The sequence below is a fragment of the Rhea pennata genome, unplaced genomic scaffold (assembly GCF_028389875.1).
Source record: "Rhea pennata isolate bPtePen1 unplaced genomic scaffold, bPtePen1.pri scaffold_32, whole genome shotgun sequence".
Taxonomy (NCBI): domain Eukaryota; kingdom Metazoa; phylum Chordata; class Aves; order Rheiformes; family Rheidae; genus Rhea; species Rhea pennata.
Window position 1 is genome coordinate 3,346,974 of NW_026907679.1, and position 27,788 is coordinate 3,374,761.

General features: G+C 56.6%; 1 protein-coding gene across 1 annotated transcript; it reads right to left on the minus strand.

Annotated features, from left to right (window-relative positions):
* Positions 1 to 1,332: 1,332 nt before the first annotated feature.
* On the minus strand, positions 1,333 to 27,520 carry LOC134154576 (adenylate cyclase type 10-like). Its single transcript, XM_062601250.1, has 34 exons — positions 27,367 to 27,520; positions 26,744 to 26,848; positions 26,308 to 26,346; positions 25,639 to 25,782; positions 24,931 to 25,136; positions 24,385 to 24,481; positions 23,964 to 24,052; positions 23,258 to 23,449; positions 22,893 to 23,014; positions 22,569 to 22,645; positions 22,060 to 22,249; positions 21,205 to 21,257; positions 20,593 to 20,746; positions 19,620 to 19,812; positions 19,098 to 19,184; positions 18,393 to 18,676; positions 17,656 to 17,792; positions 15,812 to 15,937; positions 14,597 to 14,851; positions 13,536 to 13,880; positions 13,000 to 13,051; positions 11,786 to 12,008; positions 11,266 to 11,373; positions 10,713 to 10,891; positions 10,012 to 10,168; positions 9,321 to 9,525; positions 9,146 to 9,242; positions 8,801 to 8,916; positions 7,776 to 7,893; positions 6,960 to 7,055; positions 6,652 to 6,847; positions 5,955 to 6,143; positions 5,312 to 5,415; positions 1,333 to 1,405 (listed from the first exon to the last, which is right to left on the minus strand). The coding sequence occupies exons 1-34, from the start codon at positions 27,518 to 27,520 to the stop codon at positions 1,333 to 1,335; spliced, it is 4,962 nt and encodes a 1,653-aa protein (XP_062457234.1).
* Between the last annotated feature and the right edge of the window lie 268 nt (positions 27,521 to 27,788).

Consider the following 27,788-nt stretch of genomic DNA (forward strand, 5'->3'; position numbering starts at 1 on the left):
TCAACTCTGTTTCTGCCTGGCCTTGGGTACTGCAGGGTTTACTCTCTTAGTGGGCGCCTCATCATTACATCACTATCTGCTATCTCTGTCAGCAGGTGTCTGCTTTGAAGTGGGACCTTTGCATTTGGTGTCCTTGGCTCACAGAGACAAGCCTGTGCTCAGCCCTGGTGCCACAGCTGAGGCTCTGCAGCCCCAATATACACAAATGCACAAAGCCTGGGGCAGAAACAGCAGGAGCTAGAGATGCCCAGGCTATCACAGAACTGCCACATTTTGAAGCACCATGATTCTCATGGGGAGACTTTAAGCTCCCTGATTATCAATGGGAGGACAATGCAGCAGGGGTCAAACAATCCAGGAGGATTCTGGAGGGTATGTGGGACAATTTCCTAGCACAACTAAGCCAGATATATCAACAAGGCTGATGCTTTCCCGGACTTGACACCTGCAAACAAGGAAGAACTGATCAGAGATGACCTACGCAGTGTCAGCCTTGCCTGCAGTGGCCCTGAAGTACTGAAGTTCCAGATCCAGAGGGGAATGAGGAGGAAGAGTGGCAGAGTCCAGACTCTGGAATTTAGAAGAACGGACTTGACCTACTACAGGGACTAGTGGGAGGATCCCATTGGAGGCAGCTTGGAAAGGCAGAGGAGCTCAGGAAAGCTGGCAGGTCTGAAAGAACAGCATCCTCCAAGCTCGAGAATGGCCATGCTGATATCAAGAGAGCAAGCAGACATCTCAGAAGACAGGCAGCTGAACAGAGAACTCATAGCTAAAAATGATAGAAAAATGTGGCACCCAGGAATGGGAAGCAGGGAGAGGCTGCGAAGGAGCAATTTAGAAATACTATCCAGGGAAGTCAGGAAGCAGCTAGAAAAGCTAATGCTGCTCTAGGCAGACACTTGCAAGGGATGTCAAGGGCACAAAGATGAGCTCCTATTGCTTGAGCAAAAGAGAAAGAATAACAAGGGAAATGTTGGCGCATGGCTGAATGGGGCAGGGAATCTGGTAACAGCAGACACAGACAGGTCTGGGGAACTCTATACCTTTGCTTCAGTCTCCACCAACAAGGTCTGCCAGGCCACAGTGCCTGGAGTCAGGACTCCTGAGGAGAAAAACAACCAGCAGTGCCAAAGGCTTGAGTCAGAAATTACTTGAAAGACCAATAATGTATGGTATTGGATGGGCTGCATCTGAGGATGCTGAGAGCTGGCACTATCTTGCAAGGCCTCTCTTTATCTTCTTTAGGGTGTTATGGAGATAGGGGAGGTGCCAATGACTTCAGAAAGGCAAGTGTCATATTTAAAAAAGGCCGTAAGGATACCTGGGGAACTACAGACTGTTCAGCTTCGCTTTGATGAAGAGAATGTCCTGGAACAATGTCATGTTCTCTCTGACCACATTTCTGGGTAAACAAAGGAGAAAAGGGGGAAAGGGAACAGTCTGCATGGAGTTCCCGAGCATAAATCATGTTTCACCAGCCTGATGGCCTTCTATGTTAACAGAATTGTATTTGTGCATGAAGAGAGAACAGTGAATGCCAGTTTCCTTGAATTTAGGAAGGCTTTTGACGTTTTATCTCCTAGTATACTACCGTACAAGTTAGGACTTCATGGTGTGAATGGGTGGATAAACAAATGGTCAAAGAACTGGTTGCATGACTGGTCTCAGAGGGCAGTGGTGAAGGGGTAGTATTTCCTTTCGGGAGAGACCTGTCCTGTTTAAAACCTTTATGAATGGCCTGGAAGGAGCAACTTTCATCACATTCATAGGTGACTCCAAACTGGGTGAGGGGCACCAGTCTTATGCTGGAGGCTGCCACTGAGAAGGCCCTAGACAGGCAGGAGGAATGGGCTGTCAGGAATCTCATGAAACCCAGCAAGGAGAAATGCCAGGTCCTTGTACCTGGGACACACCAACACCCTGCAGAGATACAGGCTGGAGACTGAGTAGACATGGAGCAGATCTTTGAAAAAGGATGTGAGAATTCTGGCAGAGAGTAGGCAAAACATGAATCAGTCATGTGGCCAGGCAGGAAAGAAGGCCAACAGTATCCTGGGCTGTACAAACAAGAGTGCAGCCAGCAGGTCAGTGGAGGTGATTATCCCTTTCTGCTTGGTACTTGTTATACAATTTGTACAATACTGTGCCCAGTTTTTGGCCCCCAATACGAGGTCCTTGTATGAGGATGACATCAAGAAGATGCAGCCACGCTTTTCATTATGGTGACAATCTGAAGGTTCAGAGACAACAGCCGTATGTTGAAGCCCAAGAGGAACAGACTAGAGAGATGGAAAACTTTTTTCCTTGACAGGATGGTCAAGCATTGGCATGTGTGGCCCAGAGGAGCTCTGCTGTCTCCATCTCTGCAGGCTTTCAAGACTGGATCAAGTGCTCGGCAACCTCCTCTGAACCCATAGCTGAGGTGCTCACCTGAGGTGAGCACAACATTGGGTTAGAGGTTTCCTGAGGTCCTGTGCAGCTTAAAAGAATCCCTTCCACCAAAGGTCTTCTTTAGTCAGTGTTAAGGAGAGCAGTCAGCTCTCCTTGACCATAGAAGTAACTCAGAGAGAAGCAGGCTCAGATTAACTAGCTTTGTGGTCCTGCTCCAGTCGGGGATGTTCTGACACAAGGCTACTTGGCAGGTATTCAGGCCTCCCTGAACTGCTCTGATCACTCCTTCATTTTTTTTCCCTGTTTTTCTCTCCTACCATCCTCATACTTTCCCATACAAACACCTCTTTTAGCCCTTCTTTCCCTTTAGGCCCTTACTGTGCTTGCTTAATACCTTCATTTCCCGTTTCAGAGATTATTGCTCTTGTAATTCCTACTTTGGTAAGGAGGTCCCTTAAACTAGTACCTCCTTTTATCACTTCTACCATCCTGCAATTCCTTGCGCTCTTGGGTTGTTAGAGGCACCCCATCTAATGCACTTTGCGTGAGCACATGCACACTAAGAGCTGACACAAAGGAGCTTCAGGCAGAGGGATGTGAGAACCTTGGGGATTCTGCCAACAGAAACCTTATGAAGTTTTACAAGGAGGAGAGCAAGTCGTGCACCTGGGGAAGTGGAATCCCATGCATCAGAACACATTGGGACCTTGTTGTCCCAAAATCTGGATTCTGTTACCTGGCATGCAAGCAACCAATAGACACACAGGGTTGAGATATTTGTTTATTTCATTTCTGCCCAGAGATGGGTGCTAGGTGGTAAATCCACAAAGCTAGCACACCTTCTCCCCCTCTCAGTCTTGATTTATACACACTTTTCAGGGAGTACTTTATACAGATCTTTCTGTTGGTTACAATTTCATTATACCAGGTAATCGCTCTGCACTTGCACTTTCACATTCTTGTTAATTAGCACAGGAAGAGAAGAAGAGGCGGTAACATTATTATCATGTCATTTCCATCTCATTCTTCATTTAGGGGTGTGAAGTTTAATATGTTAATAAGCCTTAATGAACCTACGGTCACTTCTGGGTTATTCTGCTGTTTTTGTCTCACCTACCCTTCATATTCTTCAAAGCGCTGTGGTTTCATCAAGGTTCTTTAGCCAGAGCTGGTTATCCTTCGCAGTACTGTTTTTCTCTCCCCCTTGTCCTTGAGTCTTGTTAACTATTTGCAAGGTTTTTTTCTCACAGTATTTCTCTAACACCACCTGCTGCTCCTGCAAATTCACTCCAAGGTCAACAGCACAGACACAAAGGACTTTGGCCCCTTCTCTGCTGGAGCCCCCCTGCCCCCTCTCACAACTGCTTGATTTTGCCTGTCTTCACAGCATTTCCTGATTCTCTCTGTAGTGGACACTGAGGATTTCTTCTGCTACTCAAGACCTGTGGCTACAGTCTGGGAGCTGATGAGTCAGCAGGTGTTACAGCTTGCAGGCAAGAGTGGGCCTCCTGGATAGCACAGCCCCGATCCCAGCAGCATGCGCTGCTGCCTCCCACCAGTGGGCAATCTCTGGGGCGCCTACGGCTTGAGGCACCACACTGCAGGGCTGTGACGGAATGGAGTGATGAGAGATGAGATGGCACTGCAGAAACTCTCACTGCTGGTAGAACAGTGGGGAACTGAGTGATCGAAAGGAAACCAAGGCAGTTGTAGGCAAGACTGAATCCTGACTGGATCAACAGATGATTGGGCTTGCAATTGGTTTAAGCTGTGACTTCTGGGGAGAACAACAGTGCGAACTATGAAAGATTAATGCCACCCCCCAAGGTGTGGACCCTGCTCTGGGCAGTGGGACTTCCCCCAAGATTCTACCCAGGGAGAAGTGGATGCCCGCACTGCGATTCCCCCGTGACCGATGGGGCATCTTAATTCAACCGGCTGGGAACAGGAAATTTGTCCTTTGGCTTCTAATGGGTCTGCAATCATGTATGTGGGATGCTTCACTTCTATTTCTTTATTAATCATGGACTACTGCGGCAGCAAGGTACTCCCCAATTAAGGGAGGGCCCTGTGGCAGCTTACAGGGAGTTTATACAGGATGCCTTTATCCAGAGAATGTTACTTTAAAAAAAAATAAATACCACCACCTACCATTTCATTATCAGGGACAAGAGTACATAATACTCTTACCAACTTCCCTGCTTTGGTGGCTGTAAACTATGTCTTTATTTTAAAATGTTCTCTCTGCCAAGGACCTAACATCTGTGTCTTCTTAAGAAACAGACATGAGTTCCACCAAGGACATGCATTTTGCTCTACTAACTCATCACAAAGGTATAACCCTAGACATCCCCTTGTGCATAAAACCTGCAGAGAGAACAGAAGTTGCACTGTGCCTACCACCCCCAATCCCGTGGGGCTGCAGCAAGGAGAAACTCAAACAGGAGAACCAAACTGGCAAAGAGCTGGGCAGAGACGGGCCTGAAATGGCCCGATGCATTACCTCTACCCAGGAGAACGGATACTACTTGGGAACAACTATAGAACTATAGGAATTAACTAACCCCCAGAGCTTCACCTTCTCTGGAGCGCTTTGTGCCTTATTTATCATATTCCTCACTTGATGGAAGCCTAAATGCTAAGCTCTTCAGAATGCTCAGACTGTTTTGTTTTTTGATTTTTTGTTTTGAGTATTGACCTTAGTAATTGTGTAGGTGTTGGTTCAGTTTGACTCAGGTTGTGCAAACATTGTTGTGGGAAAGGAGAGAACGATGCAGAATACAAGCAGGGGGCCGAAGAATGATGCTGAGTATATTAAAGGAAGAAGGAAAGGAAGAAGTGCTCGGACTAGCAGTGTCAGAATTTAATTCCCGGAGAAGAATCCTCCCTTTGCAGTGCTGGCAGCTTCAGCAGGTACCTGGAGCTACAGACCTCTGGCTTTGCTTGGTTCAGGTGTGGAAAATGTGGGGCTGTCTTCAGCCACAAATCTCCCAGGCGGCCTTTTCCAGTGAACCAGCACTCCTAAAGGAAGGGGGGGAAAAAGGCACAGTGAGAGCTGAGAAGAGCACGTGACCTCCAGAGCCATGACTTCTGCCTGGGAAGGCAACTAAGGCCTCTCTCAGCAGCTTGTTCCATCCATCAGCCAATGAGCCATGCTGCCAAAACCCCTCAGCAAGCAGAAGGAGAGGCAAGGCCAATTCAGACTCAGCACACGTTGACCCTGGCCTCCCAGAGCTGCCTTAAGGAGCAGGGAAAGATTCCACTTCACCACTCCTCTGCCAAGCAGAGATGCTGCAAAGGAGCAGCTGCAGGGCATACTGCTTCCTCACGTACCAGTCCAGCCCCACTTGGCAGAGAGAGATCACAGCTGTCTCTACCTTCCTCTTGAGCAGGGCTAAGAGCACCTACCAGCTCACACAGGACTTTGAGCACATGCCCCTGAAGCTCTCGGGGGGCTCTCTCTGGGGCTACCTGCCACAGTACAGTGCGGCCCACCTTCTGCTACAGCAGGCTCAGCTTCTGCCCAGGAAGCAACTCAAAGGCACAGGTGAGCAACTTACAGTGCTCATCTCCAGCCAAGTCTTCTCCAGCAGGTTGCCATAGTCTTCACAGGCTTGGAGGCCCTGGTTGAGGCACAGCAGGCTCTGCTCTTCATTCCCCAGCATCAGGAAAATGTAGGCTTTCAGGTGGTAGACTCTGGGGTAGAAGACGGGGCTTGTGGAGCACCGAGAGAAAACCTCTTCGGCAAGCTGCCGAGAAAACAACAGAGAGGTACATCAGGACAAGTCAGAGAGCCCAGCGATGGCTTGGCACAGAGAAGGGCGCCAAATCCCCAAAGAGAAAAACCAGCCACAAAGAAAGGAGGAGTGCACAGCTAGCAAGGCTGAGGTACCACACAAATCTCTCCTGAGCCCTAACACCTCCTATGGAGCAGCCAGTTCAGCAGGGCTCACTAGCTCATGGCTGAGCAAGGCTCTTCTCCTCTCCTGTTTGGGCCAAGCAGTCCCACAAGGGAGTTCTCACATGCCCAGGAAGACTGCCTTCACCTGACTGCCTTCTCGTCCCCCTCTTGCTGACACCTCTGTTACAGGAGTCTTTAGCCATGCTGCTCCCTAAGCCGCTACCCTCTGGCACTACCCTGACTCCATCCTGTCGTGGCTGCTTCTACCTGCACAGGTCAACCCACTGCTGCTAGCAACACAGCTTTCCCCAGAGGGCCCTTGCAGCATGCCCCTCCCCTTCCTCCGCATCCCTCACCCTTAGAGCCCTGCGGCAGCTCTCACGGGCCCTCCACGAGCCGTGCTCAATGTCCTTTTTCAGCACCAGGCTATGGCACTCCAGGAGCCAGCTGCACGCTTGGCTGGCCACAAGGCAGGCGCCAGTGCTCTTCAGCAGCCTCTTGGCCTTTTCAAAGGGCTTCTGGAAGTTGTCCCACTGCCCAAGCCTTGCAAACCTACATTGTCCAGAGGAAAAAAGGAAACACATACGAACACACACTCAGGCACATTTTGTAGAGATGAGCAAGTAACCAAGAGGTCTCCTAGGCTATAGGCTCCAGCCCCAACCTGGCTTCCAGAGGCAATGCATCCTCTAGGACAAGGAAGCTACTGGGGGTGTACTGGGGGGCTGGGGGGCTGAACTGCAGCGTGTTGTAGCTGCTCCTGATAAGCATCACAGAGAGCACTGTATTGTAATCAGGCATCAGTAGCTCAATTCCTTCTCTCCCGCGTGAACTTGGTGTTCTCGTCTCCCTGCTACATCACAGCTGAGCAGGAATCTACTGCTGTCCCTCCCAACAGGGTCCTCTCCGCTCCCCTTCCCTCCAGTTTGCTTGACCTGCTTATAAACGTGTGCACATGCGTGTGTGTTTGTGAGCCAGCGGCACTCAGCACTCCCCCACAGTGATGAGCGAGACCACAGGGAAACTGCAAGGACTGGAACCCAGTCCCTTGCAGGCACCCAGGAGACACAAGCCATGCTAGGCAGGAGACTGGGACAATGGCTGCCTTCTCCCACAAACACAGCATTGCTCCAGGCCCGAGCCAACCTCTTGCACTTAGGCAGCATTCAGCCTGCATCGCTTTCCTGCGCTGAGAGAGAGCCACACCAGTCCGTCCCCAACATTCAAGGGGAAAAGGAAGGCTGTGGCTGAATGCCGCCAAGGCATCCTTCCCTGGCAGGGCTCCACAGCAGCACGACCTGGGGCTCCTTGCCACCTTGCTCATCCTGCGTGGCCCCCCGGCCCCTTTCACCACCGTGCTCCAGAAGCAGCCACCTTGGTGGACATGGGATGGGGGCATGTGATGAACGCAGAGCTCCCCCTTTCCCGGCCACAGCCACTGCCTGGGCCTCTCCCCACTCAAAGCAAGTCTCCAACTTACCAAAGAGCCAGGGACGTATACAGTCCAAGCAGGATGCTGCTCTGCGCCTGGAGAAGGCAGTTGGCTTCGTTCTGCTCCACGAACCTCCTGCACTCTTCAAAGGACTTATACTGCCACCCTGCAATACAAATGTCTCTCAGAGAAGCAGCGAAGCAGCACCTCCCTCCCTGGCCTCACCGTGCCTCAGGCATTCAGAGCAGCAGAAAGCTCCAGCACAGCTGGCAAAGTTCTTGGCAGGCAAAGCACTCACAGAGCAACAAACCTCACAGGAAGCAGGCAAGGGCTGCACTTCTACCCTAGCTGCTCAGGGCTGTTCAAGTGCACAGAACTGCCCTTGAACGCAAGGGCAGAGAACATCAGGAAGGAAACAAGAGAACTCCCAGCTCCCCTGACACCACGTCTTGCCCTTGAGAAATCTGCAGCTTTCTAGCACTGCACAAAGGCACGCTGCCACTGAGCAGCAAGGACAGCGACCCCAGAGCACAGGCTCTTAGGTGCCTCCTGCTCAGGCACATGCCAGCACTGCTAGCCCTGCTTCCTGGGGAGCCAGAGCAGAGTGAGGCGGAGAAGAGCTTTCAGAAGGGGCAATCTCAAAACACAGCTAGGAAAGAGCATAACTAAAAGCACTGTCAAATTACTCTTGGCTCCCATGTTAGAAACGCAAAAGGGAAAAATAATAACGAGGATGCAGGCGAAGAGAGAAATGCGCCCAGCGGAAAGCTCTGTGGAGGAAATATAAGGATTGCTGGAGGCTCTGGGGTCATTGTTCTACCAGGAGAAAAACTGCTTTGGCCAGCGGAACTGTTTCCGTGTTTCCAGAGGACAGGGAAACCTGGCAGAACTCTTGTATTGTCCACTCCAATCTCTAGAAGTCTTGTACTGACGGTGCACTTCTGCTTGTGCTGGGAGGGCTCTGCCTGTTTACACCTTGCACAAAGCCCCCAGCTCTGGCCCACAGCTCCAGGGGGGCAGCCTTGCCTGCCCAGCAAACAGGCTCTCGGGGGCCCTCCTCACTGAGCACTTACCAGCTTCAAGCAAGAGGTCTAAGCAGCAGCAGAAGAAGCATGCCTGCCCAACGATCTCATCTGCTCCAGACACCTGCTTCTCTAGCCTGCGCAGCACTGCCTCACATTCCGGGTACCTGGGTTGGAACACAACGAGCCTCCAGGGAGCCTCTCCACGGGCTGGGAGCCCAGGCAGCACCTCCAGACACTTCCCACTCCCCTTCCCAGCACCTCTCTCTCCCTCGTTTTCCCTTCTTTGCTCTTCCTCCCAACTCCATCCCACTTTCTCCAGCAGGCCTGTTCTCACCCAAAGGTCCCTGACCCCCGACACTGCACAACCCCCACTCTCTCCAGCACCCTGATTACCTCATCTGCAGAAACAGTGCCGTGAAGAGGGTCCTGAGAACCACGCAGCCCAGGTCAGGCTTCTGCAGCTCCATGCAGAGCCTCTCAGCACGATAGCCTGGGAAGAGGACAAGCAGACTTGCACCGGCTCTCTCGGCAGAGATGCCTTCTTGCAGGCGGCGGGGGCAGTACCTACCTACGTCGACGGACAGAGGCAGATTTCCCAGGCTGAGGGTCAGATGGGACAGGGCCTGGGCAAAGCTGGCCGTGTTTAATACCCCTCCTCCAAAGAGCTGCACCTCAGCGCTAAGCTGCACGGCCGCCCGCCCGTATTGCAGCCACTCTTCCCAGCAGCCCAGGTTCTGGCAGCACAGCGCATATTCCAGGTAGGACAAGAGGACCTAGAAGGGTCCAAACACAACAATGCACACGACTCTGTCTCTCCAGGGCAATTCCCTGGCCTGGAGGGGACAGGCCACAACCCAGCTGCCAGCTTCTCTCTTCTCTTCCACTCTCACAGCGCGCACCCATACGACCAACTCTTCTTCCTAATGCCACTGCTAACTGCAGCTGTGCCAAGACAGGGCCCCCCGGCCTTGCACACCAGCATTATCAGGAGCTACGAGGAAACTACAGAATACACACAGTGGTGCTGCCTTAAAGCCAGAACCACCTCCATGCTCACAATTAGGACACAAATCCAACGCGAGGGACTACCCAAAGCAGCAGCAACCCACACCCTCTGGAAGTTCATCCAGAAAAGGGCAGGCACACGCACATCTTTGGGCTCTTCTTGCCGGGGACAGGCCCTGCTGGTACTCTTGCCAGGCCAGGGAAAGGGAGCCGTGTCAGGGACGGGTCTGCTGCTGCAGAGAGAAGGCACTCACGTGACTCGCATCCTTGGACTCCTCGGCCGTGTTCACCTTCATGAGTGCTGCCAGGCGGGAGAGCCTCCGACTGCCGGAGGCGCTCTCCAGGCTGAAGAGCTGCCGCAGTAAGGACAGGCAGTGGCTTTGCCGGAACAGCCAGGGGAGCCTCTGCCTCCTGCCACACAAGGGAAACTGCTGGGCCACAGCCACTAGGCGCACTGTGCCAAGTCCTACGGGGCGGGGGAAGCATGGGGATGGAGGAGACGGCTGCACCTCCTTGCAGAAGGGCAGCTGACGCAGGCACGGCCGCAGCGATACAAGCGGCAGAACCAAGGAGTACCACCCAGGAAACGTGACTGCTAAAGACGGTGTCTTGGCACTACAGCCTAGGCAGGCCAAGCAAAGCTGGCCACCGGGAGGAAAAGGGGCCTTGCACGGGAGGCCTGTGCCTGGCTGCAGCCTCTGAGCTTCCTCCCTCTCACAGCTCACCTCCGCTTACGCCGACAGGCCCACCTCCTGCTCCTGCCAGCACACTCCCTTCCCCTCCCCAGACTCGGCTCCCCACTAACACCTCCCTGCTCTCACCAACACCATCTCCCATGCCAGCACCCCAGTAGCTGCCCAATACAACCCACAGCTGCTCCACCCATTAGCCTCCTGCTCCCTCAGCAGCTTTCCCTCTGCCTAGAAGAGCCTTTGCTTTCCCTTCTGCGTCTTACCCTGCCTCCTGAGGAACGGAGGAGTCTCTGTTCTTCTTGTGGGAGGCATGCTCTGACTTTTCCAGCACAAGCTGCAAGGCGGCGCCAGTGGAGGTCGTGGGGAATTTCCTCTTCAGCAGGCTCAATGCCTTCCTGATCATTGTCTTCGCCAGCTCCGTTTGTCCCATATGGTAGCAGACCTGCACAGCAAAAGGGCTTTCAAGGTAGTCCCTTGAAAGCTGGCACAAAAGCTCATCCCCAGTGCATCAAGCAGCCCCAGGCACAGCTGGGAATCCTGAGCCTCCCAGCTACTGGGAACGCTAAGAGCCAGGATATTGGGAAGGCTCCCAAAGGGCTCCGATTCAGCACATAACCAATTGCATGTCTCTGGTGGAATCAAGGCCAGGACCTCAGCTGGTTTTGGCCAGGGGGCAAAGGGGCCCCAGGAAAGCAGGCTGAGAGCAGTCGCAGTGAGGTGGGCCAGGGAGAGCCTGCCCCACCCCACCCTACCCCACAGGAAAGCATTCAACTCCACCCACTGGGGGAGCCCACCAAAACCACCCTGTCACCTTACCTCTCCTTTAAGGCTCAGCAAAGTGGCTTCTTCAAAGCAAGCAAGCGCGTTTCCCTTCTTAGCCACCAAGGTCCTCAGCACTTCTGCCTTCTTCAGGTTCCGGAAGGCCTTTGAACAAGCACACAGAGAGCAGCTGAGCATCGCTGCCAAGCCTGTCCCCAGCCCCAGCACTCCCAGGTGCCTCCAGCATCTTGCTGAGGAGGCCTGCACCTGCCCCTGGTGATGCCCACCCAAGCACAGTCACGCTGCCTCTCACACCACGCGCACAAGTACTCCTTTGCACCACCTCCTGGGAGGTGCACCTTGCACCAAGGGGCTGCTTCACGGCCCTGTCTCTCTTGCCACAGGAGAGGCAAACAGGAGGCAAACGCTGGGTCTCCCTCCCACCAATTCATCCCCGAGTCCCCACAAAGGCAGGCCCCCAGGCAGGCCCTGTTGCAGTGGGGAAATGGGTTTGCCCAGGGCAAGGCACTTGAGAGGACTCCACGGGCAGTGGGCTCTGGCAAGCACGGCAACTCACCAGGTAGTTGTCGGAGACGTGCAAGTAGGCAGCCGCACCCTCCAGCAGATAATAAAAGGCTCTGGCGTCATTGCCCACTGCCATGTAGTGCTGAGCCAAGGGCACAAGCACCAAGTCCACAATGGCCTTGCAGCTGCAGGAACACTCCACACCCTGCGTCCAGTGGGTCTTGCTGGGCACCTTGGGCATCCATTCGGTCTTAGCCAGAAACTGCTTTGCCGCTCTGGAGACAAGATCACGGAGAAAGAAGACACCAAAGCACACACCAGTGTCACCAACACCGCTCCTTCAGCCTACGTTAAAGACACGTTCTAGCACAGCACGAGGCCACACGCACGAAGGCACCGCGCGGGAGCCGTGGGTTGCACAGCCTTCCCAGGCGTGCTGAGGGAGCTCGCTCAGTCCTTCTTTCTACCCCACACAACAGTGACCTGCACCCAGAGTTCCCTGGGCCCTCCCAGCTTACAACTGACACCACTGACTCCGGAGCAGGCTGCAGCCCCCCATCATTGCTATGACTTCCCCCTGTGCTCCTTCCTCCCTTCCGCTCTCGCCTTCTCTCCTCCCTCAAGACCTTTGGCTCTCCCCGCACGGCAAGCAAAGCCAGGACAACTCACTCACACAGCACGCTTTGGCAAGATTTGTTCCCTGACATTGCGGGCACATTGACCAGTATATGCTGGGCACTCTGAGGAGCCCTGGGGCCCCAGAGCACAGGCACAGTGGACTCAGGCAGGGCAGAACCGGCACGAGAAGCAACAGCTCCCCTTTTCAGCAGTGGCAAGCCATTCCGTTGGCCATAGCAGTAACAAAGCGGCAGGAGCACCGGTCCTGTTGGCGCCTTTGCTGCCCCTGCTCTGGAGGAGCACTGCTCTTTTAGGCAGGCAGAGAGACCAGCTGGCATTTCTGTCCCCTTCCACAAGCCACCCTGCCTCCAGGGGCTGCTTTGCCCCTGCACAGCTTGCAACACTGCTCTCTAACAGGTAGAAAGCCAGGGCTGCTCCCCTCCAAATCACCATCAGCACTGGGATCCCACTGGCTTCCCCAAAGATACGCATCCCCATGGCCATCTCAACCCAGCTGCCTCTCACAGGCCTGCTCTTGCCAATGCTAGACTCACAACGGGCAGCCCAAGCGGGGAACTCTGCTTATCTCCTCTGCACACCCTCACCCCACTGCCCCCCAAAATCATCTTCAAAACCTTGGCTCCTCACCGAAAAATCTCCTCCAAGCAGCTCTTCTCTTTTGGTACACCACTTGAAGCATCTGCAAAGAAAGCATGGCATTAAACACCTCCTCACTGCACATGCCGTAGAGCTGCTTCTTGCCATTCTGTAGCACCAAGGGAGGAAGAGCAGAGCCAAAGGCTCTGGCGGCAGCTCCCTCTCCAGCTCCTTCCCTGACATCTGCCTTCACTATGGGGCTGAACTCCAGACTTAACCCAGCTTCACCAAGTGTACTAGACACACTAGCTAATACACCTCAGCCTGCAGAGCCACGCGTGCACCTCTGCCAGGAGACGGGCTGCCCTCCCGTAATTCTGGGAAAATGCAGGTGGACACACAAGGGGAGAGAGGCGCTACGCTGTGGACACATCATCGCTCTCATTGTGGAGCTGTGCTCAGTGGAGAAATGAACTAGTCCTACAACAGTATCCGCCTTGCACTGGAAGCATCCCCACGCTTGCGTGAAACAAGTGTGCAGTAGGAGTGGGCAGGACCCAGGCTCCAGAGCAGGGCACACGGCATACCCGTAGAGGCGGGGAGCTCGTCCGACTTCATCTCCTCGCTGGTCACCAGGGAGGCCTCCCAGTTGTGCCAGTAGCAGTCGCTGCCATGCTCCTCACAGCTCTCGGCCTCCTGCGTGCTGCCGAGGGCCAAGCGGTGGAAGGCAACAAAGTCGCCTCCCCCGCAGCACTGGCACTTGTGCACGTGCCTCTCCAGGAAGGCTGCACACTTGTGGTGCAGGGCCACCCTCTGTCCCTTCGGCCACAGCTCGTACGCAGCCTCCTGCAGCAGCGGGGCGCAAAAGGCCAGCACGCCAGACTCCAGCCTCGCCCTCTCCTTGCTCTCCTCCACGGATGACTTCTGCGCATCTGAAAGGCAACGGGGCTTCCCATCAGCCAGAGCTGGGGCCGGAGCTAGGGCCAGAGCTCAGGCAAGCCATAGCTGCACCATGAAAGACAGGCCTTGGCGTGGGCCCTTGGCAGGAAACCAGCGCTCCTGCACTCAGAGCCTCCGGGCCAGACAGCAAAAGGGCCCACCTTGCCTTCCTCACACTAGCACAGCCAGCGCAACAGGCTGCTGGCCTGCTCTCCCTGCCAACAGGCTGTGCAGCTGCGCTCAGGCGGCAGCTGGGGATGCTGCCAGCAGCAGAAGCAAGACACAGCCAGCTCTTTCTGCCCACTCTGCAAGACACTCCCAGCCTCCTACGCTCCCCCGGCGCTAGGGGACAATAAAGATCAATGCACACTAAATCCCTCATCTGCACACAGCGGGAGGCTGGGTCAGCAGGTCTGGGCTTTCGTACTCCCTCTCCTACATGGGCTATGAGCCGCGCTTGCAGGCAGGGCAGCAGAGGGACTCGCAGCACCTCACTGCAATATTGCCCTCCAGCACAAAGCACAAAGCACAGGCTCCTCGGAAATGGACTTGTCTGAGCTTTTAACAACCCATCCCTAACTCCCCAGGGTGCCATGAGCATTACACACCTCCTCCAGGCAGGGGGCATTCTCTGGGGAGCCCCACCGGGGACACAGACAGCGGCAGCAGCAGCCTGCAGTGCTCCCAGGCTCCCCTTACCACCTCTTACCGCTCTCCTCCTCCAGAGAGGTGCCTGACCCCTCGGTGGGAACACTGCTCTCTTCTGCCCCCTTGGCAGCATTCAGCCACTTGAGGATGTTGCATCTCACCAGGGCATTCAGCGCCTTGTTCAGCTTGGCCCTGCTCCACCCGGGAAGGATGTGGAACAGCAGCTCCGTGCTAAACAGCGGCCCTAGGATGGCTGCACACTTCAGAACCATCTGCTCCGAGGGCTTCATGCTGTCCAGCTGAGCCAGCGCAATCCCTGCCAAAAGCAAGCCACACGTCTCTCCCTTGCCCACTCCCCACCATCACAGCCTGCATTAGCTGCAACACTCGAGAGGGTAGATTCTTCCCTAGGGACCCAGCCCCTTGGACAACTGCAACCCAGGGCACGTGTCTTCAAGATGCCTCTGCTCCTGCTTGACTCACAGGAAGCAAGGACGCGGGAAAGCAGAGATGCTCAGACGAACGCTCCCCCACCACGGATGAGCAGGGCAGCATCCAGCACATGCATATGTCCGGGGATGCAGCTTGCCAGCCCTGCGCTCTATTTATGTCCACAGGGCACACAGACAGAGAGCTTTTCCTGCACCGCCGAGGCCAGCTCAGAGCTCCCCACAACCCCGCATTTCCCTTGGTCACACAAGACTTTCCCCTTCTTGGGCAAAGCAGCTCCTTCAAGAAGAACTCTTGGGCACGGGGGACATTTCTGCCACCTGCATTCGGCCAGGGCTCGGCTCGAGGGCAGCCATGCTCATTCACAGCTTCCCATCCAGCACCCCCTAGAAATGGGGCGATTTCTGGGCTAGCCCAGAAAACAACAGCCAAAGAGAGATTCGCAAGAGGCTTTGCTTGGGCTTCAGTGCCTTGAGGCCTGCATGAGCAGGAGAAATTACAAACAGAACAATGAGGTGCAAAGCCTAGTTCAAAGCTCAGTCGGAGCCATGACAAATATCCCCTGGAAACGCATTTTCTCTTGCTGAGAACAGTCTGCTCCCAATACCTTCCTTTCTCCGCCCCCTGCCCACCCCACCCCACTCAGCAGACAACATGCAGGTTTCTCTGCGGACAATCCCACGGCACCAAAGCAACCTGCCCAGCTTAGTCCCAGAGGGGAGAGGCTCAACTCTGCAGCACACCAAGGTCCACACTCTCCAGCTCATGCCCTGGCAAAGGCACCCAGCACTGCTGCCAGCTGCCGCAGCGCGGCTCAGCCCCTCACCTTTCAATGTAGGGGGGAGTACAGTGTTCTGCAGGGTCACATCCGCTCTCATGGTGCACACCCTGCGGTCCTTCCCCGCGCTGGAGCTCCGTGCTGCTGCGGTGGTTGAAGCCTCCGTCACAGAAGCTGAGCGGCACAAGGGAGCAGGGGAAAGCGATTAGCAAAGGGAGACAATTCATGTCATGACTTCCTGCTTGCAAACACTCCAAAATCCACCTCAGCTGGAACAAGGCCTGCCTCAGGTGGCCTGATGCACTTGGCCTGCACCAAACATGCTCGCTAAGATGAGCAAAGCACTTCCCTTGCATACCTTTGTTTCATAGCCCTTCCCTAACATTAGCTGTTGCCAGGCAGTTTCCCCAAACACTCCCAAGTCAAAGGCTCCAGACCTCCTGACTGGGGAGGCAACGCCTCAAGGCAGAAGGCAGCAGTGTTGCCGTCATCCCAGAGGCAGGCACCTTGCCAGTGCAAATGCAAAATCGGGGGTCACTCAGGGCTGCTGCCAGAGCCGTGGCAAGCTGGTTGGCATTCATCCCTAGGTCGTGTTACCACTGCCGCCTTCACTTAGTAGCACCTTTGGGGGCTTTCACACTTTGGCATTCAAGTTCCCAAGGCCGGTGCCTCACCTCTGCTGGGTTTGATGTCCGACTTCTTGGCAAGTGACCTTCTTTGCCTTTTGCCAAGGGAAATACACGCCCATTCCAATGCCTATTAAATAACACGCCTACATCGGCCAGAGAGCAGAGTTCTCCAGGGCATCCCAAGAATTTGGGCGGCGACTCAAAGGGCCAGAGAAGGGATTTTCCACAGGTCAGACAGCAGCACCTCCGACGTCCCCATGAAAATCCACCCGCGTGGGGCATGCTAGAGGCAGAAGCAGCATGCCCCGCTTTGTGCCTAGCCGGGGTCTTGTGTTTAATCTCTCGCTCTCTTTAGCCAGAGCATGCCCAACGCCAGCCTGCGGTCAGGCTGCTCTGCGCCTGCCTGCCCTCGCCCCGCACACTGAGCTTCGTAAGCAGCTGTGCTCAGGGACAGAAATTGCTCTTTCCCACCTCCTCAGGCAGGCTTCAAACTACGCTTTCCCTCAGGCAGAGGAGAAGGACAGCAGGGGCTCACAAAAGCCAGAGTCCTCAGACCACCTGTTGATGGAGAAGTTTTTTCTGACCAACAAACACAGTGTGCGGCAGGAACATAAAGTGCACCAATGCCGTATACCCATATAGAGAAGAGCCTGACCCCAGCAGGAGCTCTCCTTGAAGCAGCAGACCAGGCGTTGTGGACTCCAGGCATCCATTTGCCTTCCCTTGCCCTCAAGTGTTTTCGCTAACACACTCAACTCTTCAGGCCCTCTGTCTGGTCCTCTAAATGCCTCCCACCCAACATCCCTCAGCTCCCTCCAACCTCAACCCTTCAGCATTCACCCCTAGCAGGCCTTACAGCACCTGGCACCATGTGTCACTGACGGACTCAATCCAGCCCTGTGGCTGTGCACAAGGAACATTCCAGCCACAGGACTCACCACACTGGCCCAGAAGAAGCACCTGCGTTCCTATGAGTTCACGACAAGACCAGCACTCATCTGAGTGCCAGGCAGCGGCTCTGCTCCTCCTTTGAAATTGGCTGCCATGGCACCCTTGCTTGTCCTCTCAAAGACACCAGAACTCCCCTGCCTCAGCTTGGGCTGTCCCAGCAGCAAGGCCTGTACAAACCCACACCTGATCCACACCACGATCTCTATGGCTGCAAGAGCTGACAGTGCCAAGTTCACAGGGGAAGCCTCAGGCAAGAATGCGCTGGGGAAAATGCACCACAGCAACTAGGCAGTCGGCCACAAAGGTGCTTACTGAAGAGGCTCTCCCACTTGTCCTCTCGTTTCTCATCCTTCCCCAGTGGGTGGAACAAGAGCATGTCGTGGCCAAGAAGGTAGCGCAGCAGTTCCTCACAGTAATAGGGGATGCCGTAGGTTCTTTGCGTCAGCAACCTGCAAGGAGCACATCCAGCACTCACTGACACAGGCAAAGGCAGGCGCACACGCACACGTTTCAGGTGGGCGCTGAGCCACTCGGGCAGAGCACAGAAACCAACGTCTTCACCACAGCTCCACCTCACTTCTGAAAGGGCCACGACTCCCACGGGCTTTGGTGCCTGAGTCACCCGGAAGATACAGCCTTTGCTGGAATCCTCGGGAAAAGCAGTGCAGATAGAGCCCCAAGCAAGCCTTGTCCTTCGTGTCCCCAACAGCCCAGATGCTCTCCGGCACCGGTGAGAACCTTTGCCCCGGTGAATCACCCCTCAAAGCCTCACCACGCAGACTAATGCCTTTGCCACCCCTGAGCCATGCCAGCGTGCAGGACCACTTCCTTCCTGCCTTCCAGTGCAACACAGGAGGCTGGACACCTCCTGTGCTCTGTGCCTAGGCAGCTGCCCACTCGCAGCTCACGACTGCCAGGATGTCCCACTGGCTAGAGGCACTGGCCCTTCTAGAAGCTCTGCACTGCCTTTTCTAGGGCTTCATTCCCTTTGGCTCTCTGCACAGCTTCAAGCCCTCAGCAAGAGCTCACAGGCCCTGCCTGTGACTTACGTCTCTAGATCCTGGGGCAGGCTGACAACTCCAAGCGCCTGGCAAGCTTTCTGCACTACAGCGGAAGGCTTCAGCTCTCCCAGACGAACACAACTGGTTTTCTGCAACTTCAGGATGTCTACGGCAGCTTGGCAAAGCCTCTGTCTTCTGCAGTGACTGGCAGTGAAGCTCATCACCATGAAGATCGAGACATCCCTGAGCACGCTCCGCATAAGACTCCAGGAGGGAGAGTCGATGCAGTGGGTGTTGTCGATGACAAATACAACGCCATCTTCTTCAACAGTCTGAAACAAACAGCTTGCTCTGCGGGGATTCTGATGGGTTCTCAAGTAGCTTCCATAGCAGCAACTTTGGCCTCTTTCCCTCCCTCTCCAGAAAGAGAGGGTGAGAGAGAGACGGAGAGAACGCTCTGAAGCCTCTTTCCTCTCCCCAGCTACTTAGGAATGCAGAATCTTACTGGCTTGCAATTTCTCTGAGACTTTAAGGCATCTTGTACTACACAGGAACCTTGTTGCTCCTCCCGAGCACGTGCCCACCAACTTTATGGGAGGAAAGGTATCGGGGGTATGGGCAGGGGTGCTTGGGCTCTGAAGGGTAAGGACTCAGGTACATCGTCCTCCCGCCAGCTCCCACCACTCTCCTCCTGAAGCCTCCGCCTGTGGCATTGGTGTCTTTCTCTGACCCCCGAGGGAGAGAAGAGCTCACCTTCTGGAGCACTTTCTTCAAAACCAACTCCAGCTCCATTTGCCTTTGAGTGCCACTCATCTGGGAAACTGCCATCGAGAGGGGAAACTGCCCAGAAAAGCACAGTCATAGAGAAACAGCCTTCCAGGGCTTGCAGCACACCTACCCACCACACAACACCAACCCAGCAAAATACCTCTCCTGGCCTCACCATCAGCCCTCTCCCCAACACAGCTGCAAGGAGACAACACAGTGCGGATACCCCCGGGAGCTGAGAACAGAAGCCCTCTGCTTGTTCGCTTGTGATGGCAGCTCCGGGAGGCAGCGGACCACTCACACAGCACTCAGCTCAACACAAGGTCATCAGCCCCATCTCCAAGCTGCTCCTCAGTGCCTTTTGCCCACCGCGCTCCGGAACAGAAGCCTGCGCTATATGCCCCTGCTCTTCCCTCCAGGCAGCCAAGCGACTCCCCACCAGAGCCTCCAAACTACAAAAGCTCACAAGCAGCCCTTTGCCAGGGCCAGAGAGGGCCTCGCTCTCACCTTAACGAGGAAGACGTCGTTGAGGAGGCAGTAGCTGCTCTCTGCCATCAGCCCTTGGAGCTTTGTCTGCAGCACAAGCTGTCTGGCACTGCACGATTGACATGCCTGCAGGCCCAGGGCCATGGCCAGCACCATACGGAGGGCAGAGTAGACCTGCTTCAGGTCTAGCTCTGTCAGTTCCACAGCCACTACCCTGCCACGCAAAAGCAAAAGGGACCGAGATTCAGAGAGCAACGCAAAGAGCTGCAGACTTCCAAGGCAAAACTGTCAGAGAAGAGGCACGTCATCCAGGGCTGTCTGCAAGGGAGCTCTGGACACACAGCCCCAGACGGACTCTTCTTCCGCACACCTCCAAGTGCTTCACAGAGGGCCAAGCTTTTCCCCGCTTCTTACAAGGAAAAGCCACAGAGCGGCAATTGCTGCCAAGCCCCTGGCAGAGCCACCACCACACCCGGTGTCTCCACAGCTCTCAGCACCTCCCCCTGCACAGCATGTTGCCAGCTGAAGAAGCAAGGACTGAGCAAGTTGGGCCTTTGTGTTTGAATGCCACAGCTTTGCCATCTGCCTCCTATACTACGGGAAGGCTTGGCCGCCCCAGGGGCCTTTGGGGATAGAAGCCCAAGGGCAAGCAGCCTTTCTCTGGCAGCTCCACCACACCACTCCCGCCTCCCCCAGCATCTTTCTTCTCCTTACTCTCCAGCTGCATGAAAAGCACGCAGCTTGGGCTCTTGCCAGCCCTTGCAGCCTGGCCTAAGTTTGCAAGAGCAACAGCCCTGGCTCCACAAGCCACTTCCAGCTCCCGTGAGACGTAGTAGGAGAGCGTGCAGCTGCTCCATACCAGCGGCTCCAGGAGGCTTTTCAGGGATGCTGCAGGCCAACGGCCAGCAGCACTAGCAGAGGGGCTCGAGGATGCCACGAACATCAGTGGATGGGCAAGGGAAGTGTCCCACAGGTAGCGCTCCAAAACACTCACCTGTGGCCAGCAGCCTGGCCTAAAGATGCCAGCTCAGTGAGTAAATGGCTCTTTCCAGAGCCAAGCACACCCTCAAACGCTAGGATGCTGCTTTCGCGACAAGTCCCGTAGGCTTTCAAGGCACTTTCAAAGAGGGCAATCTCCTCCTCGCGACCTGTGAAGGCAGACAAAAAGCAAGCTGCTGTAGCGAGCTCAAAAGCCAACAACCTTGGGCAGCCTCCCCTCTTGCTGCCACTGCACCTTCCCTCCACCGCACCTGCGAGCCTGCCCGCACCCAGGGCTCCTTCCCACCCCAACAGCTACAATTCTGCAGCTAGGCCTGCCTTAGGGCACTCACAGCCCCACCTTCCTGCTGGAGCCTGGGAGCAACTGCATTTCTGAAAGCTCCTGACACGCTAACGGTGCAGGAAGGCAGGAAGCACTAGGCGTCTCACTCTGATTCCCACCTCCACTGCTGGCCCAACTCCAAGCTTACGAACGAGCTATGAGCCCAAACCTGATGGCCACTGCAGGCAACACCATCCCTTGCAAAAGCATCTCCATTCCCAGGCTGGTACTAGCAGCTACCAAGGGCAAGAAATGGGTATACACAATAGCAAGGCATTCACCTACCGAGCAAGGGGCCGTACTCTGACCTCTCCTCCATAAGATCCAGGCCAAATATGCTAGCAGGGGGAGAGAAAAACAAAAGTCAGTGAAGAAGGCAGAAGCTGGAGGACAGAGAGTCATGCGTGCAGCTGAGGACACACTCTTGCCTACCCGCTCTTCTTTTGAGCATAATGGCAGCCTGGCCACACTCCACCACCAAAGTTCACGCTCATTCAGCAGAGAGTGCAAACACCAAACAAGCACAGGGAAAACTTCCAGCACATGGAAGCCCAAGGGCTTCTGACCACACTGGCACAGCACACGCTATCAACGTGCAAGCAACAGAGGCCAAAGCATCATCCAAAGAGAACCTACAAGCCTGGCCCAGAGGAACAGCTCCAGTTTCACCAGCAAGCGAGCAGGAAGACAGGCCCGGAAACCCACACTTTCCCAGGGGACCAGCACGAAGCAAAGTGCTTTCCAAGAGCTTCCTGCTCAGAAGCAGCCGAGATAATACCCCCTGGGTGGGTCAGAATTGCTACTGCACTGCCACGTGCATGCCAGCAAGCAAGCACAGGGCAGAAAGCAGAGTTGCAAGTCCTCTGGGCAGGGGCTGACAGGCCCCTCTGGGCCTACGGACTCCCGAGAGCCCTCTCCACCCCTACGCCATCACTCCCACTCTCCCAACAGCAACAGGCACCAAGGTGAACAGGCAAAAAGCACGGCCGTGCTATGGCTTTCCCTCTTCTCAGCCACAGCGGTGGGAGGCCTGGGGAGGGCAGCAGCTTGGCCTCTTTCTGCACAGCTCCTCTTTTTCCCCAAGGCTGCACCCTGTGTGCCTCCACACGCCCAGGCAGCCTGCTCAAAGAGCACACTCACAGCTTCTGCGACATCCCCAGGTACTGATAGACAGTGCCAGGATCGCCAACCCCCTTCATCTGGGCCTTCGGCAGCTCCTTGAAGTAAGACCGGGGCAGCCGGGACGCTGCGTAGGTCGCCGCATCGCAGGACACCAGCCCCGGGTAGTGCTCCATCAGCCAGGCAGCCAGGTTCACCTTCTGGCCCATGACTGCCACAGAGAGAGAGCACGCGTTGACGTCCTCAGGAGAGCAACCTGCACCACCCTGCCAGGCTGCCGGCTGCATCCCCCGCAGCACAGGCCAGCACAAAACCCTGCTGAGCACGAGCGAGAGCAACAAGGAGGCTCACAGCCCGTCCCCCGTCGTACGGCGGGACCCGCTCCGCCTCCGCCGGTCCCGACGCGCCACCGCAGGCCAAGCCCTCGTCCTGGCCCGGCGCCCAGGGCCCACAGCTTCTTCCCCGACACTCTGCCTCTTCCCGTCAGAGACGCGGCCCGGGCACCCGCTCCGCAGACGGACACCTCGTACCTGTGTACTCGTGCCTGACGCGGTGGCCGACGACTCCGCAGAACGCCGTCCCGCTGGTGACCCCCACGGACACTGCCCTGAGGCGCAGGCAGAGCAGCAGGGATCAGCAGCGCCCCTGCGCAGTCCTGCCTGCCCTCCGCCGCCCCTTCCCCACGTCCCCGCGCTCTGCCGTCTGCCCCGGCAGCGCAGGCCTCGGGGACCGGCAGAGCCCGGCAGCGGACACGGCAGCTTGAGCGGGCTGCGTGTGCAGAGCAGCCAGGCGCTCTGGCACCCCTCCGCACCCCCCGCCCCAGGCCGTCCCAGGCAGCACGCCTCCCCACTCACTCGATTTTCCCCAGCCTCCTGGAGCAGGCGGTGGAGATTTTAATCGCGCTTTCCAGGGCGCAAACGCTCTCGCAGGGCAGCTTTCCTCCAGGGAGGCCAAACACACACAGCAGCGTGCAGCCCTGCCGAGGACAGAGGCAGCACACCTTGCCGCAACGCCTGCACCAAACCCTTCCTGCCCTGAGACTCCAGCCTCCGCCGACCGCAGCAGAGCTTCAGGGCAGCCCCAGGACACAGGGTACCGCTCCCAACGCTGAGGCAGAGCTGCTTCTGCTCTCCCCACCACGCGAGAGACAGAGCCGCTTCCCTCCTCTCCACCACCACCCTCGCCCTCGTGCGTGGGGGCACTGCTCCTCCACGCTCACCTTATCAAACATGGAGATTTTGTTGATTTCGCCCTTGTGAGGACGGAGGATCTCCGAAATCAGCACGCTGCTGTCCTGGATAGCCTTGCAGATTTGCATTAGGTTGACCTTGGCAGCAAACTGCAGCTTCACAAAGAGGCAGGTGACCGGCCGCAGCTCGGATAGGCACGCCAGGGGCTGTCTGTCGTCAATCTGGAAGACAGCAGCGGGCCACCTCCACCAGCCAGCTCGCCCTGGGCGCTTCCTGCCTGCAGCAGATACCAAGGCAGAGCGCACAGAGCGGCAGCAGCGGGCGCTCTCAGAGGAATGCAGAAAGCCTCCTCGCAGCGCAAAGCAGGCGTCAGCCTGCGCGAGGCAGACACGCAACGGTGCAAGAAGGCACTGGGCATGGATGGACACAAGGGGCCACCCTCAGCAACGCTGTCACCGCTCCGGAGGAATCCCTCTCTTACCCTGGGGCCATGGCCAGAACAACAGCAGTGGAAAATGCAGAGGGCAATCCACCCCACCCTCACCCCCGGCGCTCTCTGCAGGAGCACACAGTCGGCAGGTTTCTGGCCCCTGCAGCACTCCTTTCCCAGGTTTTTGCATACGGGGGCATTTTCTTTGCCTTACCTGCTGTCTGGAGAACTGCCGCTCTGCAACACACATCTCCTTCTCCCCTCCCTCTCCCCCAAAAGGCACCTCCCAGCACTCGTGGCCATACCTTGCGCAGGACACTGGCTGGGATGTACTTCCTCAGCACCTTCCCCTGAGCACGATGAGGGGCCAAGGTAACCGCAGGCCTCAGGACGCCTACGCAAGGAAAACACACGCGGTCACTGGCAGCAGGGCGCTACGAGCCTGGCTACGGGGGCCTCGCAAAGCAGGGGCTGGCACTGCAACTCGGGGAGCAAGGTCCTCCACCCTTTGCCCGTGTGTTCCTCTTGCAGGTGCTCAGCCACAGCAGTCCCCTGGAAGCAGCAGGAAGCAGCCAGTGCCTCTGCTGCAGCGCAGCTGCGCCCCAAGCACAACCACTAACTAACTGCAAGGGGGAGAGGGCAGAGGCCAGGCCCCAGCGGCCCCTCCGCAAGCCAGTCCCCATCTTTCTGGGCAGGCACAGAACAAGGCAAAGCCGGGGCACTCACCTGGCATTTCAGGAGAACGGCAGTTCAGCTGGGCTCGCGTGAACTTGGAGAAAAGGTCTTCGCGCTCCAACACAGACATCCGCTGCACTCCTGTAACCTGAAGGCACACACAGCAGAAGCACTGCCATCGGCCTCCCCAGGAGTCCCAGGGCACGCGTCCTACCCTCCCTCCATCCCGCCCTCGCTTCCCAGAGAAGAGGAGGAGATCTCCGTGTAGCAAAGCCACCTTGCTGGATTTGCACCAGGACAAACGCTGGCATCAGCAGCACACGAGCTGTGCAGCCATCAGCCACGCACCCCGACGTCTACAGAACACCGCCACGACCCCAGCAGGGCCAAACCCTGACACTCCCTCCTGACCCCACCGCAAACCCAGCAAGCACAATCCACAGCTAACCCTCAGCTGGAAGGGCAACAGCTACAGCTCTCCACCTCCGCTTTACAGCTACAACCCCCACAACGCCCAGCTCCTCAGCCTTCGCACACCTTCCTCCCTCACCCCCAGCTCCAGGTGCCCCAAACAGCTCTAGAGGCCATCTCACCCACCTTCACAGCTCCTTGGCCTTTCACTCTCTTGCTCTTCACCTGGCTCTGGTTACAGAGCTCCCAGGAGCTGGCTGACAGGATAACATCACTTGCACTTGCAAGGTTTTGCGCCTGCCAGACTTCACCTACGGCCTTGCCAAGGATCAGGAAGTGCTGCTCCTTGCGGTCTCCCACAGTCAGCAGCGACATGTGCCCTGCAGAGATCCCTGGGGAGAGACAAGCACAACTGAGGCGCAGAGCACTTGCACCTCTGCAGCCTCCCGCAGCGGCAGCTCTCCACAGGCTCCGTTTCAAGCTCAACCCTGGAGACAGGCTCCTCCTCTCAGCTGCTTCAGCTGGAGGCACCCATCCTTCATTACGGAGTCCAGCTGGAGTGTCGATGGGGAGGGGGTACAAAGTGGGGCCTGCCAACAGAGGGGCCTGAAACGGGTGCCTAGAAAGAGGCACGTGAAGCTGACACTGACAAAGTCTTCACAGCCACAGCACCCCAGAGGCCCAGCACACCAGCACCTTTGCTGGCCATCTGCTCAGGGTGCGTGCAGGCAGCTTGTAAGCGGCTGCCTGAGAGCACACAACAGCCTTCCAGGCAGAAGGTTTCCCTGGCCCCACGAGGGATCACCACCTCTCCCCCAGGCGGAAAAGCACCCTGTGGCGCTGCACAGGGCCATGGAGCCACACACGGCACGGCTAGTCCAGCACACCCCATACCTATCTTCAGTCGGAGCTTCAGACCCACGTCTGTGTCACGGACGCTGTACTTCTCCTGGATTTGCCGGCAGCACTGCAGCACCAGGCTGATGGTGTCTCTCAGCTGTGTTTCCCTCACTCTCCACAGCACCAGTACAGCATCCCCTGCAGAAAGCAAGTGAATGGGGGAAGGCTCTTGTGAGACCTGACGCTCCCTGAGCTGCACCCCCTGCACGGACAGCAGGAACCGGCAGGCGTGCTGAGGAAGAGGCACTCGTCAGAAGGCCTCCTCCTCAGCTACAGCTCTCTGGGCACAGGGATGCCTTCCCTTCCCCCAGGCCAGCTACAACAGCAGCCACAGAGGATGAAGGTGCACAGTGTGGCTACAGGAACACGGGCACCCCTGCAGCTGGTCCCACTCAGGGCAGAGATGACAGGCCTCTCTCATCCCCTCCTTCCTACCATGCTGCCTCAACTCCCAAGCTCCCAGGCTGCCTCCCCAACACCTCCACACCAGCCCTGTCCCACTGCAGCTTCCCGCTTGGGGCCCGCGATGGCAGCTCCCCAGGAGCACCTGCGTGCCCACAGAGCCTCCCCTCTGGGCTTTGCCAGCTCACAGCTCACTCTGTCCTCTCCCCTGGCACGCCTCTGCAGTGGCAGCAGAGATAAGTTTCAATTAGAAAGACATACCTGCAAACTTCAAGATGTCTCCTCCAAAGCCCAGCAGCTCTGCAGGCGAAAGAAAGCAAGAGAAGAGTCGCCTCTGCACCTTCTTCAAGCAAGCCACAGAAGCAGCCACTCTGCTGCCCGAGCCGCCCGAGGGCAGTGGTGCCTGGTGGGGCACCATTCAGGAAGGCACAGCTCCAGCCCCGCCTCTACACTGCTCACAGGCACCACAGCACTGGTGCCTACGGTACTGGGCACTGCCCAAAGGAGCTAGTGAAGATAACACACCCATTTCTCAGCACCAGTGTCCCCCAGCACAAGAGCCCAGCTGCTCTCGGTGGCCCTCAGCGCCCACAGAAACCCCCAGCACACGCAACGAGGCTGCCTAGTGCACCTCTCTGCTCTCCCAAAGAGCAGCCTCATGGCACCGTCCCAGACAGTCCTGCAGAACGGCACTTACCCTCCACAATGTCGCCCATGTAGTCGTTGAGCGTTTGCGTTAGCTCGTCCGCACCCCGCTCGAGGCTGACGCTCTGGCTAAACTTCTCTGTCAGAGCAGTGAAACCTCAAAGAGGCACAAACAGGCACAGAGGAATCAGCAGGTGCCTACATGGCCGCCAGCTTCATGCTCCCACCTCAGAGAGCGTGCGCATTACATCGTGCCCTGACCTGGCTTGTGACAACAAGCCTGGACCACCCAAGAGAAACCACCACTCTCGCATTGGCCACTGCTCCTGGCAGCGTGCCTTCTCCCACACCACACAGCCTGGAGCAGGGGCCCCTGGCCCACGCGCTCTTGCAGCCCGTGGAGGAGTGCCTAGCACTGGGTACCTCTGCTGAGCCCAACTAGCCGACTCCCGGCCTCTTCCAGGCCTCTCCTCTTTTGGAGCCCCTTGTTCCTCCTGACGTCAGCCACCTCTGAGCTCTGCTTCCCCCAAAGTGGAAGATGGCAGCAGCAAAGAGGCCTCCTCTGATGCAGTCTCCACCAGAGGTGGCACCGGGGCTCCCAAAGGCCCATAAGTCCCAGTACCTTGTGTCTCTGATTTCTTCTCAACCCCCGCCCTTCACAAGCCTTGGACCCACCTGAGACGTCTGCAAAGAGCAGTACTCCATGAAAATTCTGAACGCAACGGGCTTCGTGCCTCAAGTCCTCAGATAAAATGAGGTCGGGGACGTAAGCAGCTACTTCCCCGAGTTCTGAGCAGTGCTTGGACCTTCTCTCCCAGGCACAAGACATCGTCAGCGCCCTTGGGGTACACAGGGTACCTCAGGAGAAGACGACCATGCCCAACCGGGAGCAGGCTAGCACAGCACCGCGCAGGGTTCCGCAATAACCCGGGGCCTTGGGAGGGGCTGCTGGCCCCCTGCCACCAAGGGGCAGGTCACAGTCAGCCGGCAGTGACATCGGCCACATGTCACCGATTGCCTCTGTGCTGTCATCAGACAAGCGAGCCAGCTAACTGGGACAGCTTCTGCACGTCGTCGCTGCCCTAGCAACTGCAGCA

Excerpts from the sequence above, each read along its gene's own strand:
- LOC134154576 (XM_062601250.1), bottom strand. The coding sequence starts at position 27,520 with ATGTCTTGTGCCTGGGAGAGAAGGTCCAAGCACTGCTCAGAACTCGGG. Across the intron at positions 24,053-24,384 it reads CCGTTCTCCTGAAATGCCAG|GCGTCCTGAGGCCTGCGGTT; the intron begins GTGAGTGCCCCG and ends TTCCTTGCGTAG. Across the intron at positions 20,747-21,204 it reads AGAGTACGGCCCCTTGCTCG|GTCGCGAGGAGGAGATTGCC; the intron begins GTAGGTGAATGC and ends CTGCCTTCACAG.